This window comes from Hippichthys cyanospilos, chromosome 7 (assembly GCF_059441005.1).
Source record: "Hippichthys cyanospilos isolate Australia breed blue-spotted pipefish chromosome 7, RoL_Hcya_1.0, whole genome shotgun sequence".
Taxonomy (NCBI): domain Eukaryota; kingdom Metazoa; phylum Chordata; class Actinopteri; order Syngnathiformes; family Syngnathidae; genus Hippichthys; species Hippichthys cyanospilos.
In genome coordinates this window covers 17559423-17580796 of record NC_142375.1, presented here as the reverse complement: position 1 = coordinate 17580796, position 21374 = coordinate 17559423, and the positions used below count along the sequence as shown (strand labels likewise).

Below are 21374 nucleotides of genomic sequence, written 5' to 3'. Positions count from 1 at the left end.
AATTTTGATAAAGTGGAAAGAAATATTTAATCACTGCAGAGTGGAGCGGTCATATCATAGCAGTATTTTGACTGTTGCCACACCTAAAGAGAAAACAGCCTTATGCAAAGACCATCTTGACATACAGCATAGATTGTTGTCTTAGTCCACCACCTAGTGGCCAATTGGTTGATACAATTTGTGTTCCTAAATATTCGTGATTGGTAGTTAGCAGGCTGCCACTCGCAGCAACTAACATGAATTTGACATCATTGTAGCTAACAGGCACCTCCTTTTAGATTTACTAATGGGATATTGTTGAAGCATCGCCTGTGATTTTAAAGATTTTATTTTACGTGTAATTAATTAAATATCATTATGTATGTGCTAACTAAATAATAGTAAATAACCTTAAATGGTAATCAGTATCATGCTAATTGCATTTGCTAATGATGTAGCACAATTCTGATTAATATTTAGGGAATATGACTTGAACAGAAAAATCCACCCATTTCTGTGCATCTCAGAGGGCGGCCATTTTCCCACTTACTGTCAAATGAAAGACATCACAGTGCCTAAGGGCGGAAATAACTGTTTTCTGTGATTTTCCATGTAACATTCACTACATTTGTATCCCAGAATACATGACATGAAATTACTTATGAACATTTTATGCGTTCGTGCTCTAGTCACATTACTTGTGGTTGTTCCAAAGCTATTTCTTTCACAGGCTTTAATTTTTTTTATTTATTTTTAGGGAGAGAGAGAGAGACAGAGACACTACTGGATTTATCAAGACAAGAAAAGGAGAAAAGAAAAAAAATCCTTTCGATACCACCAGAAGCAGAGCACCGCATGACAGCTTCACACTTTAATTGCAGCCCTATAATCAAGTCCTCATCAACTCAGGTATTATTTCAATCAGGTGTACGGCAATTTTCCTTCAACAGAGGTCAAGGAACACAATGTTCCCGACACCTTTTTATTCTCATGCAGCTCATTTCGATCCCCCTGCTCCCTTCCCCCTGCTGGCAGTCGACCTTTTCCAGGCACTTCCCCTTCTAGCTTCGCCTTGACCTTTTTGCCAGTTGTCGTCACAGCTTTGGCCATTTGTTTCGCCCCCAAGGTAATATCTCACATTTGCACCGTGGTGATTTATTTATTGCTTCTAGCTGTTGGGCAGAAAAAAGTGCAGTTGAAGCGCGATTTTAATTTGGGATTTGTACTCTTTATTGTTGTTCCTTTTGTATGACTCGTCCTATTTAATAAGCTCAAGAATGTAAACCATATCACAAGAACATACATAGAAGTCCAGCCTCTTTTATTTAAGTGCAATAATCCTGCAGGATGGTGAGGGAATTTGACAATTACTCAGATTTTAAGCGGAACGACCTACTAAATAAGTCACTCCCCCAATTTCACCTCGCCCAACTCTATTTTCCTTCTAATCCAGTGATTCACGCTTGTGTTTTGACTGACTGACAGGCAGCCTAAGTGGCGTATGATTGAGGTTTATTGCAGCAGATTTGGGAAGCTCTCTTCCTATTTGCCAGAGGCTCTTTTCCTTCCACCGCTCGCTGCTGAGTTGAATTCATTACCGTGCACACCGTAGGCGGCGGCAACTCTCATTCTCGTGATGCCACTACTTGTCTCCCAAAAAGGAAGTTTCCCCAAAGGCCGTTGTTCCACCCAAGACGTTCTTCATTTTCGTACCCGAGAGTGGATTTGTTCTCTTGATGATCCAGGGTCAGGCTGAACTGTCATTCCTAATAAACCTTTGACATGGAAAAAAAAAAAAAAGGTTAGGTCAAAAGGTTAAGCAACAGTATATCGTAGGGTTGGGAATCCGTTACGGTGTTACGATTCGCTTACAACTTTTGGGTCTAGGATTCCATCCAGAATCAAATTTTGATTCAAAACTATTTTCGATTCAAAGGAAAATGTCAAGTATTGTCAATAAAATAATAATAAATGCCTTTTTTCCAGAAAAACTCACAATCAGCAGATCCATGATAGTCAAAGCCCATTAGTTAGCAACAGAGTAAAAAGAAAATGTAGGGTCTGTGTTTGAGAAAACTACATAATAAATTGCATTATTATATAATTATGTTTCACAACAACAGTTTCAAATTCATGTTCGGTTGGTAATTTAATGTCTGAAACCTATGCTTTTCTATCACATTGTAATTGATTAAAAACTTGAAATTCACTCATTGTGCAAGGCACATCTGTATTCAGACTCAAGTCTCTGTCAGGCTGTGTGACCAAGCGGAATGTGTGTATTATTGCACTACAATACCCATAACCCCCAGGGTTTGCACTGTAAGCCGACCAATTAGCTCCAAATGGTGCTGTCAGCCAATTATGCCGCAATAATGATCCCACTGGAATCTTCACCTAAATGTGCACATATGCATTACAACACGTGCACACAACCACCTTAGTGCCTCTGCGACATTGTGAGTATGAGATCAACTAGCAATTCGCCAAAGGCAAACGTGAATCCCAAATGAAGACGAGTGGCTGGGCCTTTAAATTGTAACTGAATGGGAATTTGAATTGAAAGCCGGTACATTTTTGTCTCCGGGCTAACCTCAAGCCGTGGTATACGGTACGTGCTCTGAAAGCTCCTGCGCCTCACACGCACTTGAATAAAGAACCCCCAGCACCACCGGCGTCACCTTCCAATTACTTCTTTAGTTTAATCCCTCCTTTTCCTGTATTGCTGGCTTTGAAGAGGGCGCGGTGGGAAGTGGGTCAGCACAGAGCGACGTCAGCTGTTTGCTGATATTCGCAGTGGGTGTGTGTGTTGTAGGAGATTTACATTGTGTTTGATGTGAGTAAAACGCATGCTGATGTTCATTAACGTGCTCGCTCTCCCATGGTCTTCCTGATCAAATGCAGATGAAGACCACGGCCCTCCTAATAATAGTCCTTGATGGCAATTGAAGCACTTGTGATTATTAGAGATATTCCATAAAACTGAACACCTACCATTCAGTCACGCTTTGTTTTACCTCTGCCCTATTCTAACGCCACTGGTGAATTCTTTGATTACATTTGTTTTTCCTTTTTTTATTCGGCTTGTGAAAGGTCAATTGCTGTATTGCATAGAAGTGAGGAACATATGTTTAGCGGTGTTTTATAAGGAGCATTTTTGTGTGGTTGAATTCACATTACACACAGTTGGTTCAATTCTTTGTGATATATGTTAACGTTGACTCATGCAATCGCAATCAATCTTTGCACATGACGCTTTTCTCCACTTTGCCTATTCATCTAACGGAAAGGAAATGATGTATTTAAAGACTAGGTGCTCAACTGTTCTATATTGGGAATTGTGGCAGTGAAATTGAGTTGATTCACTCAAATTGTCAAGAAAATTGAGTCGAGCAAAACAAATGGTTGCTGTTGTTTAACATTTAATCATAAAATATTTTTGATTTCTTCTCTGCGTAAGCATTGTAATGAACCAGTGCTTCCGGCTACCCTAAAGTAGTCTGATTACAGATTGTTCATTCAAAAGTATCTTAGTTACTGCACAAATTAACTGCATAAAGCACCTTAACCATGATGCATATGTTTTCAAACACAACTTGCAGGTGTATGGACACACTGTACATAAAATAGGGCTTTTATTTATTAATAGTTTTTATTTATGAGGGAGTTCTAAGTTTTTTAATAGGTTATTACTCCTGAAAATTGCTATTTTGTCTCATTTGTTAGCCTTCTTAATTATGTACTGGGAATACTATATAAAAATTGACAATTATCTGCCAACAGCACATGGACTCAGGGCTCAGGTAGCAACCAATCACAGCTCAGCTTGTGAATGTCACGTAACCAAACCCAGAAAACAGATGAACCATCATTATTAAAGGTGCGCTTTACTCAACCTTCTGCTTAACTGCTAATTTGGTTCCCAAAAGTAAACTCAATTTTAGAATACCTTTGAAGGTGGTCTATTTTATGGCGCTGGTGGTGTTGAAGTCACGCAGGATTGGCTGGCACTTGGTTCCTTCCACCATGACACACATACACCCCGTTACACCCAATTCTTGCAAGTGCACATTCAGACTGCGCTTAAACACCAAAATAGGATGTTTTGTCTCCTTCAAGTACCCCCAGCGGGACTCGTATCCCCATCGGAGAACCACTGATCTAATTCACTTTTTACTTCTGAAAATTGTAAAAAGTAAATTATCCTTTTAATCATAGCAACCACTAAGCTAGAATGGTACAAAACGTAGCATAGCATGCGAACGTTGACTCAGACTTTCCTTTCATAGCAAATGTATACAAGCAAAAAGACTGCATAATCTTATCAGGTGCGTGCATTGCGGGGGTGGTTGTGGGACACAGCTATTTTAGACCATCCAAAATCCCTAAAATGTGCAGTTTACATGGTTGTGTCTGTGTGTCATCAAACCAGTGGGTATTTCCAAAATAAGTGTTGCCTTTCTGAATCTGTCTAGTATATGTGCTCTTGTTGCAAATAAAATCCTGCATCCTGTCTGTGAGACTGTGTGTGGGTCCTGTCAAGCGCCACATGAGTCCCCCTCAGACACAAAGAGGCTAATATATGTGTGTCGCAGTCTTATGGAAATACACTGGATCTCCGTGTCGCCATGCTCCCCGCTAATGCATGCTGCTAAAGCCCCGAATGGACCATTATGCATCTGCAGGAGAGGGAGGGTCAAGAGACCTCCGATGGAAATGGGCATGGGGGGGTAGGCATGAGGGAGGCATTAATTCAACTTAAGTCTTGTGAGCCACTCAAATCCCGCGTGTGCCTTCCAAAATGCACGTATACAAACACACACACCTATGCATATATTTACTTAAAAACACTGAATATGTGCACATACAAATAAGAGGGATATATGCCATGAAGGATATGAATGCTTAATGACATGCAAATGTACACACACGTTTACAAACTACTGTACTACTGTGAACATTTTTCTTCTTTGTATTGTATTTAAAATTAGATTACAGAATGTAATCTTTATTTGGGATCTAGAAAATGAATGGCGAATCGATTAAAGTTGACTTTTCATTTACTGTTGTTTAACATTTAATGTTTCTGTATTTTTTGTGTTGTTTTGGGATTCTTTTTAATTTTTGTTTTTTCTGCTCAATAAGTTATCGTTTATAATGTCTTTTGATTTTATTTTTCCTCATTTTATATGTTTGATAGTCCACTTATTTACCTATTTTCAGCAATGTACAATTAATACTTTGAAAAACACTTTTCCACTGTGTTAACTGAAAATGACATCATGCTGAGAAGGCTGAGATAATGACCAATCAGAACTGAGGTTGTAAATGTCACATGACATATTTAATGCACTTTTTTCAGACAGGCTTTAAAATTTTGTTTTGTGTTACATTTTCTTGTTTATTATATTGTCTTCTCTTGTTTGTTTTTGCTTGGATTTTTTTTCCCATTTGTTTTACATTAATACTGTCTTATTTTTTTTCATTCTTTTTTTACTATTATATTATTATATTATTATATATATATATATATTATATATATAATATATTATATAATATATAATATAATATTATATATAATATTATTTATATTTAATATTATAATATTATTTATTATATATATTATATATTATATATAATATAATATTATATAATATATTATATAATAATTCTATTATAATATATAATGTATTATATTATTATATATTATTTTATATTATATTATTTTTTATATTATTATATTTACTATTACTATATATTTACTATTATATATTACTATTATACGTTTTTACGCGATAATCTACTCATTTAGCCATTTTCAGCAGTAAAAAGTTATTTTGTCTTGAATTTGACAATCATTTTTAATGTCCGATTAATACTTTTAATTACACATTTTGCCCTTTGCTGAAAATGACATCACATGTGCTGAAGGCTCCGGTAATGACCAATCACAGCTCGTTGATAATGTCAAACGACACATTTAAACCACTTTTTCTCAGGCAGGCATTAACATTTTCTCACACTTATTCCTTTTAAACATTCTTAAATGTCAAACATTTATAGAACATAGGCAAAAACATCTCACAGAAAAATCAGTGAAAGGCAAACCGCATCATAGCGAAGGAACACTGTAAATACTGTGAGGTACTCTGGTGGTCTTGTCGCCAGTCAGTCGTGAGCAAATCTTGAGACATGACCGTTCAAACAGTCACTGAGTGGTAACTGAGCCCACACTGCCTGCTCGGAATTCAAGCGAGTGACCTATTAAGCCATAATGTTTGCATTCCGAGGCTCCCAAAACACCCTTGCCATTAAAACAACAATACAGAACATCACTTGTGCTAACAGGCTCTTATCTTTGACTCCAAAATCCCATGATACCCCAAACCACATCCCATAATCTCCCCTGGCTGAATGCTTCAGCCGATCAATGCTAGCATTAAACGAGAATGTCTCTTGTCTTCTCTCTCTTCGCTCTCCAGCGCCACCTCATCGTTGCCACTTAATCAAGTTAGAGGCAAAAGGTCTGCTGCTGAAGGTTGTGGGCGAGAGAGATTAGGTGCTCAGGAAAGAGCAGGAGAGAGAGAGGAGTGATGAACGTGAGCAGCTTCAAAAAAAAAAAAAAAAGTGTTAAAATTGATGCGGAGCGGTATTCTGTCAGCACCTCTGCTTGCTCCTCACAAGCTCCTGCCCACCTCCCCCTTCATAATCCTCTCTAACCTTGTGCTGTCTTTGTCAGACAACCTCAAGATTGTCTTGCAATCTTTTCATTTTTTTCTCTTTTCTCTTTGTTTTTAAGTTCTTTCCTTTTCCACATACACTATCTTCAGCATGCATTAATTGACGTTTTGCATTTGCCATTGCAACCACTGCCAGCACGCATCACCACGGCAACAGCGATAGGCCCCCTGTCTATGCGTGATGAAGGGGGTTGGGGTGGTGGTCTGATCCCGCGCCACGTCTTCTTTAAAACACACACACGTGCCCGGCAATCCTTTGACCTTACAGACCTGAGCGGCTCTCAAAGGGAATTGGTAATAAGCAAAAAAATAATCATGAAGGTGGTGTTCAATAAGGGCGTTTAAGCTAATTTAAGGAATTAATGAGCATTTTATGATCCCCCCCAGGGCAGAAAAGGCTTTTCCAGGATGGCAGCGCGCTCTATGAAGACACACGCACAGCCATGAACTACATTTCGTCCATATGGCTTTTGATATAGAGAGCAATTAAATGACGAAAGCCATGTTGGCTGCTGCTACGCTGTGCTCCCGTGGACAGATGTGACAGAATCCTTTTCATCTTCTATTGCTCTGTGCGGCTCTCATTTTTTTTCCTCAATTGCTTTTCTTTCCATTTCGTTTCTTCTCCGCTTCAGATTTGAGCCAGAATTTGACAGACTTTTTTTTGCCTTAACTAGTTCCACAATATTAGCAAAATGTATTTGAGTTCTTATTAGGAGTGTGCATCTCTGATCAGTTTGAATTATTTGATACATAACTAGATGCACGAGGTAGAGTATAATACAATTCATGGACGGGTGGGAGAATTTCAGTTTGAATTACAAATTCATGTGATATGCTATGACTTTTTGATTTTTGAGGCTATGGTGGTGTTCATGTCTTTTTAAATATCTATGAATGAACTTACAGTTATTGCGATTGTTCAACATAGAACTATTTGATGATGCACTTGCATCTTAGAAGGATACTGAACTTTAGCCATTTTCAGCTTACTACCTTATTTTTTACTTATATTTAATACTCTGAAAACAGATGTTTCCGCTTGCTGTCAACAAATGACATCACTCATGCTCAAGGCTCTGATAATGACGAATCACGCCTCACCTGTTTACAGGGTATGGTCATGTGACCATAGCCTTGGGTACATGAGAAAATATGTAGAAAAGGTGAAGATGGAAAATGAGGGGGAAACATGAATCGTGTGACCAAAAAGAAGTGCGAAAACTTCATTTTAATGGATGATAAAATCATTTCCTTACATCACAACATGCATCTGCGTTCTCACCCTTAATGATGTGCTAGGCATTGATACCAGCCGTCCTTGAAGTGGTGCCAAAAGTGAAAGCAGAAGCTCAGAATGTATGCTCCAAATATGTTACAGCACATTTATGTTGATGTGCACATATGGGAGTCACATAATGAGGATCTGTGAGCAGTCTCTAGTTCAACACTTCATCTTCTTATACTCTTTTACTGTCTCGCCCTGTCTTGAGGCCATGTACATTTTTAGTCTTCAATTGTTTTAGAACAGTAATTTAAAAAGTGGTCAACCCCGTGAAAATAGCCTTGACAATGATTTCTTCTATGTAGCCCCACTAGCCTAAACATGACGCACTGAATTCTCTGCCACCAAACATTTTTGGCAGAAGATGACAAAATATTAAAATTAAGGCTTTCAGATGAAAATGGGTGTTTCGATAACTCAAATAACAGCACTATAAGTGTTTGAATTTCACACGAAAAGAAGAGGGGTGTCCCTTGGTTGGCAACTACTGTAAAGCATTTTAACAGCCTGGGAAAAGAGCACTGGTGAGCATCACGTCACATTCCAAAGGCATTCCAGGAAGGCCAACTTCAAAATAAACACACCATAAAATAATACAATGCTGTAGAAGGCTTTTATTTTGACGTTAACCTTCATATGTCACCAATATGGCGAATAATGGCCCGACAATCAGCTCAACCGATTATTGATATATCCCTAGTTTCCATGCAATGTTTATCCGTCAGATTGTTCAAACCCGCAAATTATAATATAACTTCAGCAGTATATTTTCTTCCACAAACGTTTTTTTTTTTTTTTTGTCTTCACTGTCTCATTTACACCATCAGTTTGCCTAGCGAACATCATATCAGAGAGGGGTGGAGCTGACAAAATAGACAATCAAGGGCTTCCGGAAAACAACACCTTGTAAACGCTGATGCTAAATTGAAGAACACTGCAATTTCCGTCAGGGGTGGGAATTAATACTGCAAGCGGGTGAGATCCCAGTTTGTGATTATGGAGGGGATGTATGAGATATGCTTGGGCGCACACGGTACATGCACACAGATCAGACTCATCACACGTACGCATACATGAACGAGCTTATTGGCTGTTAAAAATCCATCTATTTGGTCTTTAGAAACATGTGCTAAAGGCGGCACTTAGAGGCTTCACATTAAAAATACAAAATTACCCCGAAACAATTTTTACACACATCTTCCGGGACTTGAATCAAAACGCTTTTGTCCAGACTTCAGCTTTTATGTGCTGCCATCTGCTATTTAGTAGTAGCCTGCAATAACATCAGCATTTTGCATCCTCTTAGTTGGCCAGAGCAAGCAAAAATAAACAAGCAAATCACGTCTCAATCGGGGTTATAATAGTTTTTATTCATTATGGCTAGTTTTTATTTCTTTTTCACTTTTTTAAAATTCAGTTTCAATTACCGTATTTTTTGGACTGTAAACCGCAACTTTTTTCTCATGATTTGAGCCCTGCGGTTTATAGTCCAGTGTGGCTTATCTGTTTATTTTACTAGCCACCAGGGGGCAATCCACTGGTAAAGCAAAGTGTGTATCTGCTGATGTCAATTTATGGAACCACTATGAAAGACAGTTTTAAAAATATGGTCATAAAAATATAAAAATATATGTATAAATTAAGAGCTTTTTAGTCAATGCTTGGAGGAACTTAATCAGCCGATTTAATCAGTAAGCCGAGTAATAATAAATTGAGTGTTTAGTGAATTTCATATATTTAACTATTTTCATGTTTTGGTATGTTAAATAGAGGTTGATTCTGAACTGCTCCAGATGTTGTACAGTTTGTGGTTATAAGCAGTTACATGACCACGTACGAGGAGCGGGAAAGGTAGTAGAACAGTTTCCTCTGTATTTGTTCATCATAAAAAAAGAGGTCAAAAAACGATTCACATTGTCAGCCATGTTCCTTTTTCCCCCAGGCACTACCTCAATTATTTCAATTAACGTGTCACCTGTTAGTCGAGCAGCTCCAGGTGATGTTTTATAATGTTGAGCCAGCATCAGTCATAGCTGAACCTGGAGCACCAGCGGAATTCTTTTCAATCATCTCCACCGTCCTTCCAATGAAGCCAGGGACCAATAGGATCCCCCAGCAATCGCACACGCACACCTTAGCTCAAACATCACCCCCGCCTTCTCCCATCTCTCGTGTCCCCTCACTTTAATTAGCTCCAGATTAAATTAAAAGCTATATGTTGGCGTTAATTGATTTATCTTGCAGGGTCTATAATTACAGGTTCTCAATGGAAGGATCGACTCACCCCCTCCGCGAGCCCTTCTCTTTGTCTGGCTACGTGTTTGTGAGCACGCCTGATCGCCAGCGTAAGCGTAATAGGCATTGTTTGAGGCAGTCAGAGGTTAGCAGAGCAGCCGCCGCTCAATGAGATGATGCAAATCGTCGACGTCCCTCACCATAATGAAACACAATTACAGCTTTATTAGAAGATGTAATTATTTTGTTAGAGTGTCTCAATTTGTTCTTGTTGTGGGCCGTTTAAGCCATTACAGTGTTCATGCTCATCCATACTTGACCTGCTTTGTAATATGTGACACTCACGTTCGGTTATTATTGTGCGTCGTCGTCTTCATGGCGAGAGAGAAGCGGGCGGCCGGCTCTGAAGAACCATCAGAGAGGTGTTGTTTTGTAGCGTCAAAGCTGATATTGACTGAATCTTGTGCAACAAAATTAACACATCACCCGCAACTTTTTCGATATAAAAGTAATGAAATCTGATGCGAGCTGTATCAGCGGTATCAGTCTGACGTGCATGACACAAATTCATCCCAATGTTCCCTGTGACATTTTATTGAAAATGTATCTGTTAGAGTAGTATACCTATTTAGCCATTTAAAGCAGTAAAACGTTTCACCTGTAGGTAATTTGACTAAACTATATTTCGTTCACAAATTATAGCTTTGAAAACATATTTTGCTATACTGACACGTTCATGAGTTCATGTACCCATGCAATCAGATCTTTTAAATCAAAGGCAATTTTCCAGTTCAAATCAGTTTGTGTCAAATAGCAGTAAATACGCACTATTTATTTATATAACCAACTAACATATGAAATTTTTCTCAGAAATGTTTTTAATTTAATTTTTTTAATGCAAGATTGAAGATATATTGCAAAGAAAGCTTTATTTAAGACCGTTCGCTTCCTGTTTGCCGTTTTTGAGATTACATTTCGTTACTTTGCATTTCGTGCTCCCATTTCACCTCTAAGCCAGAGAAATGTAAATCAAAATTGTAAAATAAATTGGAATTTCAATTGTAAACTGATTGTTATTATGTTTGGTCAGCTACAGGCTTCACTTTACTTAGACTTCCGTGCATCGCTAATTTTTCCTAGGATCTCCATGAGACTACAACCAAAGGAATGGGAAGGGAAGGGATAACGGTACAGTTACTGTATAAGGTTTAATCAATTAAGATTCAAGTACATTTGTGTACTGCAGTAATATCTGTCGTAAATATGTATAGAATAAATACTTTTCACATTTAAAAAAATTCAGGTACCCACATAAACATGGATGAAAATTCCTCCGGGGGGGTTGAAGGTCTTTCACTCATCGAGGGGGGATTCCAGTCCCCATTAAACGCGAAAAATGAGGTAATACTAGATTGTCGGAAGCAGAGCGCTGAGATTGACTTTCTGAGCTTTCTTCTGTGAATGCTCTTTCGGATTCACGTTCAAAGTGAGGACCGCTTGTTTCATCCCAAGTCACAATAATACTCGAGAAAAAGCTCCTCACCTTTATGACACACAAGAAGCTTCAAACAAACTTCAAAACCTCCATGTGTACATCTGTGAGTTGTCTGGGAACGCTCCTGGCACAAACCCTTGGAAAGCCAAGCTTTTTTCAGGAATTTTGCGGCTCTCATTGCAGTGGAAAACACTTCAAGAGCACTGCACAGAACAGTCACAATATTTAAAAAAAAAAAAAAATCAACTCTTTTATAATGGCATATGTTTTGATACAGGTGTGCCTGAAATTGGCATGAACTCTTGCTTTCCACTTCTGCTCTTCTTTCCAGTTCACCGCACGAATCCTGATGCAGAGCACTGCTTGTCCATCCACAGTGACATGACAGAATAGCCAGCCCGGCTGCGTGGAATCAGTCCACTGAGGGAACCTAGCATATGTCAAGCTGGGTCAGACATCAGGGTTAGTGTGATGGCAATTGTTAGGGGAAAAAAGATATTTACCATTGTGAACGAGAGAGGAGAGAACAAAGGGGTGAAACAAGAAAGACTAAGAACTCGTAGAGAAATAAGGCCGAGGAAGATGGATGGCAAGTATGAGATGAAAAGAGACATGGCTCATCTGCTTTTGCTCTTTGGCTGCTACGAGATTGCAGGATTTCCTAGATCAGCCAAGTGTGGAAGTGAATTTTTCCATTGCTTGTCTTCCTCCCACCCCTCCTTCCACCCCTTTCACCTCTGTAGTGCACTTTCTCCTCCGCCGTCTTTGTTCCTCTACCTTTGCTCGCTGTCACATAGCCATGGATTAACTTTCTATTTTATATCAGATATCAGATTATGCTCCTTTATCCTCTTTGTGGATACAGTGCATAGCGCTCCAATATCCGTGATTTTAGTGGATTTTTTTTGTAAATTAGAACATGGTATCCTTGAAGAGATATAAGATGCCTACAGCAAAGAAATTCATCTTTTATTTCATACGCCCATAAACCCTATACTTTGCAATATGAGTTGACTACGAGCAGCACAATCTTATACTATTTTTTTCTATCATCTATATTTCTTGCTTTCACAGGGAATTACACTCACAGGCAGAAATCAAATGAGATCCAATACAAGAGATGGATTTGCATGCAGAAAAAAAAAATCTATACAACAAATGCAGGCATCTAGACGTCAGCTAACTGTATTGAGTGTTCCACTACAGTATATTTAGGAGTGAAATACTCACATTGTCATGTGAGCCAAATAGATGATGATGATGATGAAGAGATAAACAATGTGCAGACACTACTTGTCTTCCAAAGATTTAAAAAAAAAAACCCAACAATGTTCAGTTTTGACAAGGGTGAGGCTGGTTGCTGGACTGGCTGCTATTTGAAAACCGTGTAGATTCCCCACTAATCAAAAGATTACAAACACCAAATTTACGTGGAGAGGTCAAGAAATTCAAGGTATTACCTTTGGGAAATGTGAGACTGTGAACTGTCAATGCAGTTCCTAAAGTATCACAGCATAAATCTGACTAAGAAAATACCAAAGGTGTGTTAAAGCATTATCTGTACAAAACATATGGAGGAGTAAAACTACCAAAGTCATAAACGAATAAATAAGAATATAAATACGTGTGATTTTTTTTTTTTTTTTTTTTAAACTCTGAGCTCCTTGAACTGTGGGGTGCATGTGCTAACCACTGCGCAACCGAACCGCAACTTTTAATTTTAATTTCATGATGGCTCATTATCTTAGCCTACTTATTGATAGCAGGCTAATCTAGACACTTTGAGCATGTGTCGTCTTTATTATAAGGCTTTCACTTTTGTGGCTCTAGGCAGATATTTTTTATTGTTTGTGAGCATGAATGGTTGCTCATCTTTGTGTGCCCATTGATTGGCTGCCGACCAGTCCAGGGTTTACCCCGCCTACTGCCTGAAGACATCTGGGTTTGACTCCAGCATTGGATGGACAGATGGAAAGAAAACACTGAATTAGAAGGTATCAAAATTGCTAGAAAAGATCAGCGCCGAGTCCCTGCAACACTTATGAGGACAAGATTCTGTAGAAACTGAATCACTGGTTAATATCTTTATATTGCATTTGTAAAGGCAGAAAATTAACAAGACAATTAGCGTCTGCACATTATTGCTCGCATTCCCATGAACAACATCATACTCCACCACCACCACAATGTGGAAAATTTCCAGCTTTGAATACTGTCAATGAATCGATACAGTTAACTGACAATTCCATTGGTTGCACAGATACGTACCTCGGTTGGATAGATTCTCTCTGCATGTGGGACAAGGTCCTCTCAGCAGCAGGCAGTAATGCTGTTACACTCCTATTGAAGTGAACACCATTCTGTGTGAAATCCATCAGCTAAGCTCCATTAGGAGGAGCAACATGGCTAATAAAAGTCTCTCCAAAATGGTCCGATTTTCCCAGGCAGTGAGTGCTTTGGACTAAGGTGACAATAAGCAGCTTTTGCTTTTTGATACAAAAGTCAGTTTTTCTTCAAATGTTCTTTGACACAATAGTGGGGAGTCTGTATGGATGTTTAACCCTCAAGGGAAATTTACAATTTGAGAGACTCTATAGGCAGGGATATTTTGCTTTGTAGAAATAGGGTTTTGATGCAAATACAAAAGTGCATGGAAAAAATGGCCACCATTTCATCTTGACTCCACTTTTCATGCCTCGCTCTCCTCCTTGGCTCGCAGAGCAGCGTGTTTCGCCCCATCATTTGTTAAGTGACCTATGATTAATTGCACGTTATTAACTGAACTCAGATTGTTCTCCAGATACACGGCTGTCGATAATCTCAGATTCCTTAATGGCGCGCTAGTCATAATGTACCTTTTTACTCTGATCCTTCCCTGATGTATTCCTGCTTTGTGAAAATTCCTTTAGTCTGGAGGTGGGGAAGGAATTGACCCAAAAAACCCAGAGGCTGATTAACTTTGAGGGTTAAAAAAAAAAAAATGTGTGTGGAAAAAAGATGTAGCATGTGCCTTTACAGTTGGTGTATACTGTATGCATATTCTGTATATCCACATTCCAAAAACAAGCATGGCAGGTGAATTGGACATTCTAAATTGTCCTTAGGTGATTAGGTGCGTGAAAGGTTGTTCATCTCTGTGTGCCCTGCAATTGGCTGGCAACTAGTTCAGGGTGTCCCCCGCCTACTGCCCGAAGTTAGCTGGGATAGGCACCGGCAAGCCTGTTCATGATTTTTTACAGCATTTATACGGGTTACAGCTTAGTCTAAAACAGAAAAAAAAACAAGTGCATCAAAATGCCTGAAAACAAACAGAAAAAATATTTTATTGCATTACACTTCACAAAACAAAACCCCGACATCACATTGCACCACCTCAGGGAGGCCCGCCCAACTATTTGAGAAGCACATTATTCTTATAGATAGATAGATAGCTATCTATCTATCTATCTATCCATTTGGATATCCTATAGAAGATCTAAATTAATATTGCCTTTTATATTCCATCCATTCATTTTCTATAGCCGCTTATCCCCACAGGGGTCGCAGGCTTGCTGGAGCCTATCTCAGCTGAGAAGCTGAGCAACCAGTTCAGGGTGAACCTGAACTGGTTGCCTTTTATTTTCCAATTAACAAATTTCCATTTAATTATCGATGACTAATATAGTTTTTTGAGGATCAACATTTTATCAAGATCTATTACTCTTCTTTCCCAGTGTGATGTAAAGTATGTCTCCAAGTATTCTTTCTACATGTACGCGTGTGACGTTATTATCTGTCTGTGCAAACAAAGGTGGCATTCTTGTAGCCCTCCTCTCCATACACGAGTACGAGTAAAAAATGAAGCCAGTACAAAGGCAACAATTCCTCACCGGATGTATGCTTGTGTCAACCTCATTGCATTCACTGATTAACACAAAGAGAAGGCTTACTGTTGCAGAGAGACACCAGCACGCTCGGTTCTCTAGCAACCGCGCTGAAGCCGATCGCTTATCCGGGTTTACATTAGCCGTAGTCGCAGCAGGCAGCCCTGGTAATAATGCCGTGTTGACATTAGCCCAGGTGGCAACATGTCAGCCTGGCATCACCACATTCTAATTGCGAGAACTATCGTCGTATAATTAATGTTTAATTAGGAAGTGTGCTTCAGTAGTGCTCAGGTCATTAAGGGTGGCACACACACACGCGTGCAAGGTTTAAACAAATGTTATCTTTGCAAAGGTAAATCAGGATGTCATTGTTTGGGGGGGCATCATCACCGCGCCACAGAACAGTCACAAATCAGGGCCACTGTCGGTGTGTTTTTCAGTTTTTTGGCCTTCTGATACACTTAGAGTGATATTACAATTTACAATTTGTATCGCTCCAAAATAGTCACATGCCAGGAGACCCCCTAAAAATGTCATGTTTGGTCAACTATTAGCATTGCATCACAGAAATCAACCCATTAAAAATAAATATAAAAATGTAACACCCTTTAGTGTGGGCTGAGCAGTTAGTGTACTATTTGTTTTCTTACTAAATTGTGACCCATGAGTTGTCATCCGAGGCCTGCAATATGCAACATTTTTGTAGAATCTGACAAATGCATTAATGCATATGTTTGCATTTTTCTCATAGTTTGATAAATGTTTCAAGATGATGCAAATCGGACAAATTGCAATCGGCAGTCTTGGAAGGAAATAGCATATTGAGAGTGAATGGAACCTGAATCAAAAAATATTACCAATTCCCATCCCTAAGTGACCAAGTTTGTTTGATGGTTTGTTTCGGTGCTGCAATTAGCCTTTTGCAAATATATTAACAGACTTCATTGCTGTAAAACCAAATGTAAGCTACTGGAACTTTTTGGTTGGTATTTTTTATATTCAATATAAAAACCACCCTTAAAATACTTGGTGACAAATCTCAGTTCTCTTGAGTGCCTGTATTCACCAATTTTTAGAGATACTGTACATTATTATGTGGCTTTTTGGTATCCCCATTTCTCCCAACTGTAGTTTGGTTTATGGTGCTCTCTAGGTTATTTGAAGACAGATCCGTCTACCTCTGCACTGTCAGATACAAGCCAGTGGAGGAAGGGCAGAAAGATTGGTGTGGAGGTGTGAGGTTATTGCAGACTGTGTGTGTGTGCATGTGTAGGGCATATAGAGCAGTTGGGGGAAGAGATCCAGAAAGAAAAAGGGGAGTCTACAGCTGGGGAAGCAGAAATGAGCACAGGCGTGAAATTGGCACTGTACCCTCCACCACCCACAGCCCCCGTTCTCATCACAAGAGCCCCGCCCCCAACCATCACTTTCTTATCCCCTCTGCTCGGTTCCACACAGGAAAACGGCGCCTCTGCTCTGACTGTAGCCGGGCTTGTGTGGCTACCCTCGCTTGTACATGCTATGCCCAAGTGATGCATTGGCCCACCATTTATATACGCATCATTACCACACACACACACGGCACCCAACCATTTCTGCTCCTTGGACGGAGCGGTCATAACTCACCTTTAATTGTATTTGGTAGGTGGTGCCCAGACACAGGGTGCATGATGAAATGTAGTCTGTAAGTGGAGTGAGGGCAAGGCATCGGAAAGAGGGGAAGAGTCCACCTATTGGCCCCCTGCAAAACACACTTTATGCATTTATGGTGCATTCAAACTCACCCTTGGCTCCGTTAAAATACACACATTAAAATATACATGAGTGATAGGATTGGCACTTAAATACAGAAATTAAACACTGGCAGTCGCTGCATGCATAATTACTTTGGCTGTCTGCATATATGCACACATATTAATACGGTACATCTGCACGGATAAAAATATGCATACGTAGATTTGAAGGGAAACATAAACAGCTCTCTGTATAATGCACTCCTTAAACTACAACCGGCATGATTTTATCAGACTTTTTAAAATTCAACTTACTTGCGTGACTGCAGGAAAAGTAATCATTATATTTATAAACAATGTACAGTTTCGAGTTTTTACATTAACACATGAATACCCTAGAACCTGAATACCCCACCATAGTTCAATATGTATATATATATATATATATATATATATATATATATATATATATATATATAATGTGTGTATTTTAAGTCTGCAAAGCCCATCTTATTTTTTTTATTTGTTTTGTTAATTAAAATGATCGAACTAAGATGCTGTCTTTTCATTTTTGACATATATATTTTTTCAACATCAAAACACACTTTCAATTAGCAGCAAAACTGGGTGCCATTTTCACCCAGAAATGTAGCTACAAATAGTAACTTGCAATCTAACTAAGTTAGAATTTAGGAAAGTCATCAGTAAAGTAACTAAGTGACTTTTTCAAGGTAAATGTCAACACTGATCCCTGCCCATAAACCACTTCCCTTGACTAAAATTCACAGGTTGTAACTGTAATTATCTCAGTTACAGGAGACTATAGTTCACATAAAGCTAATTAACTGTTGAACCGACGAGAACAGTTAGTTGTTAACTGAAACACCAGCACCTATGCAACAATAAAATTATATACTGTAAACAGTAAAGCAAACAAATGGAGCGTTTCTGATGCCTGTCTGTTAAATGTGTACTTTTTAAATGAGAGTACACCAGCGTGATGAATAAATTAATACACTCATGCAACTACAACCGCTAATAAATATACTGTAGTATACTTTTTAATAAATCTCCAAAACTTCAAGTTATATGTAAAAAGTGGACATTAAATCAGCATTTAGGGCTTAGCAATAAATTGAATCCATTTGTCATTTTGAAAATTATCAATTTGAAACAACTCTTTTAAATTGAGGTTTTAGAAAAGTGGCAAAAAAGACTCATTGAAAGTCGTTCCCAGCAAGTTAATTGTGCCATTTAGGCAAGTAATGCCCATGCTAGCTACTTGTTTGCACAAGCTATCAACGTCAAGTTTACATTATAACTCATTTAAAATCGTTAAAGATTATTATGTTATCATGTTTTGCACAGGATAGAAGCATCGGATTCTATTTCATTGTGCAGGACTACCTAATGAGTTAGCCAATGATTGTACAGGTGCACTCTTAATACCACCTTTGCTCCTCACATGCATGTATTTCATAATAATGATTTCTGACTCCTGCACAAATTTAGTCTCACACTTGGCATATGTCTGCATGCCACGCACACGCACACACACACACACTGCTTGTGTTTTTCTCCCTGGACAGCTTTGTTAATCAGTGTCGTAGTAAATCAGGGGCCGGGGGTGCAATAGTGGGTGGCATAATAAGCTCCTCTGACTGGTGAAAATGTTTGCGTGCTGACTAGACTGCATCAAGATAATTAAAGCAGGAACAGCATCTGTGCTGACCATCTGAATCCTGCCTCATTTGTGTTACTTATACAGTAATGTAAAATGTGGTAGGAGATGAAATGACGAAATGACAAATAAAAGTACGAAAATGAATAATTGCCTTTGTTGAGGTGTGATTTAACAAAAAGTCATTCACCAAGGGTATGGATAAGTCCTGCTAATAATGTGAGATGGGTTGATGTTAAAGCGGAACTAATTACACTTTTCTTATCTTATCCCTGAGCCTTTTAGCTATATCTTTTGGTTGGATTTCTTGCTCACCGATTACGACTGAACGGCCTCTTGATAATGTCAGTGCTTTTCCTCTACAGATGAAACAGACCCATCATACAATGATTTACAAGGACTTATTATTATTTATTTGTTTTACTACAGGACAAGTGTTCAAAATGAAAACCAAATGACAAAACCGGTAGCACACCATATTAAATAGCTTAATAATAATTCATGTGTTCATTTTTGTAATGTTTACCAATGATAGCAAAGATAAAAAATGAACAGAGTGCAAAGAAACAGCAATATCTTGTAAATGATTGCTAAACTGTACATCCCTGTTTTAATATCTGCTAGCTAATGAGCAATAAATTAAACTGTTGCGCAATCAAAAAACTTTGGCCATCAGCGTCTGACGTGAGTAAATATATCTGTTAGGAGAGTTTAAGGGGCGATATTGCTGGGGGTCTAAGTGTCTATAGTGCGTTCCCCATCAGAGGAGCGTGTTCCAGTTTGGAAATAAAAGGAATCCTATTGACTTTCAACTGCATTCCCATGCGAGCAAGAGGCAATGCAACAAACCTCTCTGCATTGTTATCTCTTGCTCCGCCTTCCTTCAGTAGCAAAAAGAGGGTAGGTAATTCTAATGGGGTCCTACTTCACAACTCCAATTTGTCTTTTACCACTCCCTCCCCCCCTCCTTCCATTTTATTCTATCCCCGCTGCCACCTTCTCCTTTTTCCCTCTGCAACCATAGTGCAAGGTGATGGAGGTGTGTGTGTGAGTCGGGGGGGTAGCACGCCTCAGGGATTATACAGCCCTCTTGCATGAAAGATTCATGATGCACGAGAGAGTGTGTGTGTGTGTGTGTGGCAAACTGCAAAGGGGGAACAGAGACGTGGGGGTGGGGGGGGGGGGGGGGTAGTCAGTACAGAGTGTGAGACAAATAGGTTGAGCACAGCAGGGTTGACTCTCCAGGTTATGATTATACTACTGAGCTACACACACACACACACACACGCATATTTAATGTATACATTACACAGTCTAGGTTTTTTTTCCCCAGATAAGATTGAAGAAAATGCACAGTGCTTACTAGTGTGTACTGTAAATAACAATCATAATGTTATCATTTGCTCATCATATGCTTATTTAAGCTTACTCATAATGTTCCATGGTTTAGATCTTGGCTCAGGCTTCCTGTGTGGAGTTTGCATCATCTTTTTTTTTTTTTTTTTTTTGGATCAAAAATGTGGATCGAAGGTTAATTGAAGACTTTTAATTGTCTATAGGCGCGAATGTGACCATGAAAGGTTGTTTATGTGCTGCAATTGGCTGGTTCAGCTCATTATACATAGCTTATTTCTGAATTGGTTTCTTCCTTTCAAACCATTATGCCCTGAAACTAGCTGTTCACTAATTCTTACAGCCAGTTTTATAGGCCAAAATAAAACCTGTGCATTAAGGAAGCTGCAAAGTGGTTCACCAGACTCTATTAACAGTTGGTATTCATAAAACAATCACCTCTCTCTTGACCCGCCCTCGCTTTCTCCACCGGGTGCGAGCCAAGAATGGCCGTCTGGCAAAACGAGCAGCCTTCGGAGGAAGCCCGCCATTGTGCCAAGAGTCTGTTGGTCCTGGACATCTCAATTCATGAGGCTGCCAACAGATGGAGGAGAGGAAGAGTGGCAGTGATGTGTTTAATGTGTATGTGTTTATCGGCGCCTTAGCGGGTGACCCTAATGGCACCTTGCAGTCCCCCTCCCCTCCACTACCAGCTTCCCCGCTCTCTTCGGCATCCTCAAATTCCTTTTTATTATGGCTTCCTTTGATTGTATTTCAGATTAAAGGTGGACCACAGGCTCCGACATCGACTAGACTGCAAAGGATGGATGAGAATGAGCGATACACAACGTCGGAAGTGTGCAAGGGCAGCTGAAGGAGAGACAGACCGAGCTTTTAAATGAGATGTACAGAAAGGGGGGGGCTCTGGGGGAGCATATTATTTGGACGTCCCTTTCCCAAACCCTTTCCTCCCTTCGGCGCAGCAGCAAATGGGAGATGCCGAGTGCCCACTATTTCAGTGACCTTGC

The 21374-nt window shown here is 39.2% G+C and overlaps 1 protein-coding gene across 7 annotated transcripts in view; it reads left to right on the top strand.

Moving 5' to 3' along the window:
• Nucleotides 1-21374, top strand: part of LOC148421374 (uncharacterized) — a 91717-nt gene that overhangs the window by 61222 nt on the left and 9121 nt on the right. For 2 of the 7 annotated variants that reach the window (XM_088420022.1, XM_088420021.1), the window contains one exon: nt 737-888. In XM_088420022.1, coding sequence (XP_088276148.1) covers nt 737-888 — 152 coding nt within the window. Of the gene's footprint in view, nt 1-736; nt 889-975; nt 1106-1464; nt 1780-4574; nt 4780-21124; nt 21286-21374 lie in introns of those variants that run through there. The other 5 variants (XR_015866199.1, XR_015866198.1, XR_015866197.1 and 2 more) reach the window with 5 other exon arrangements.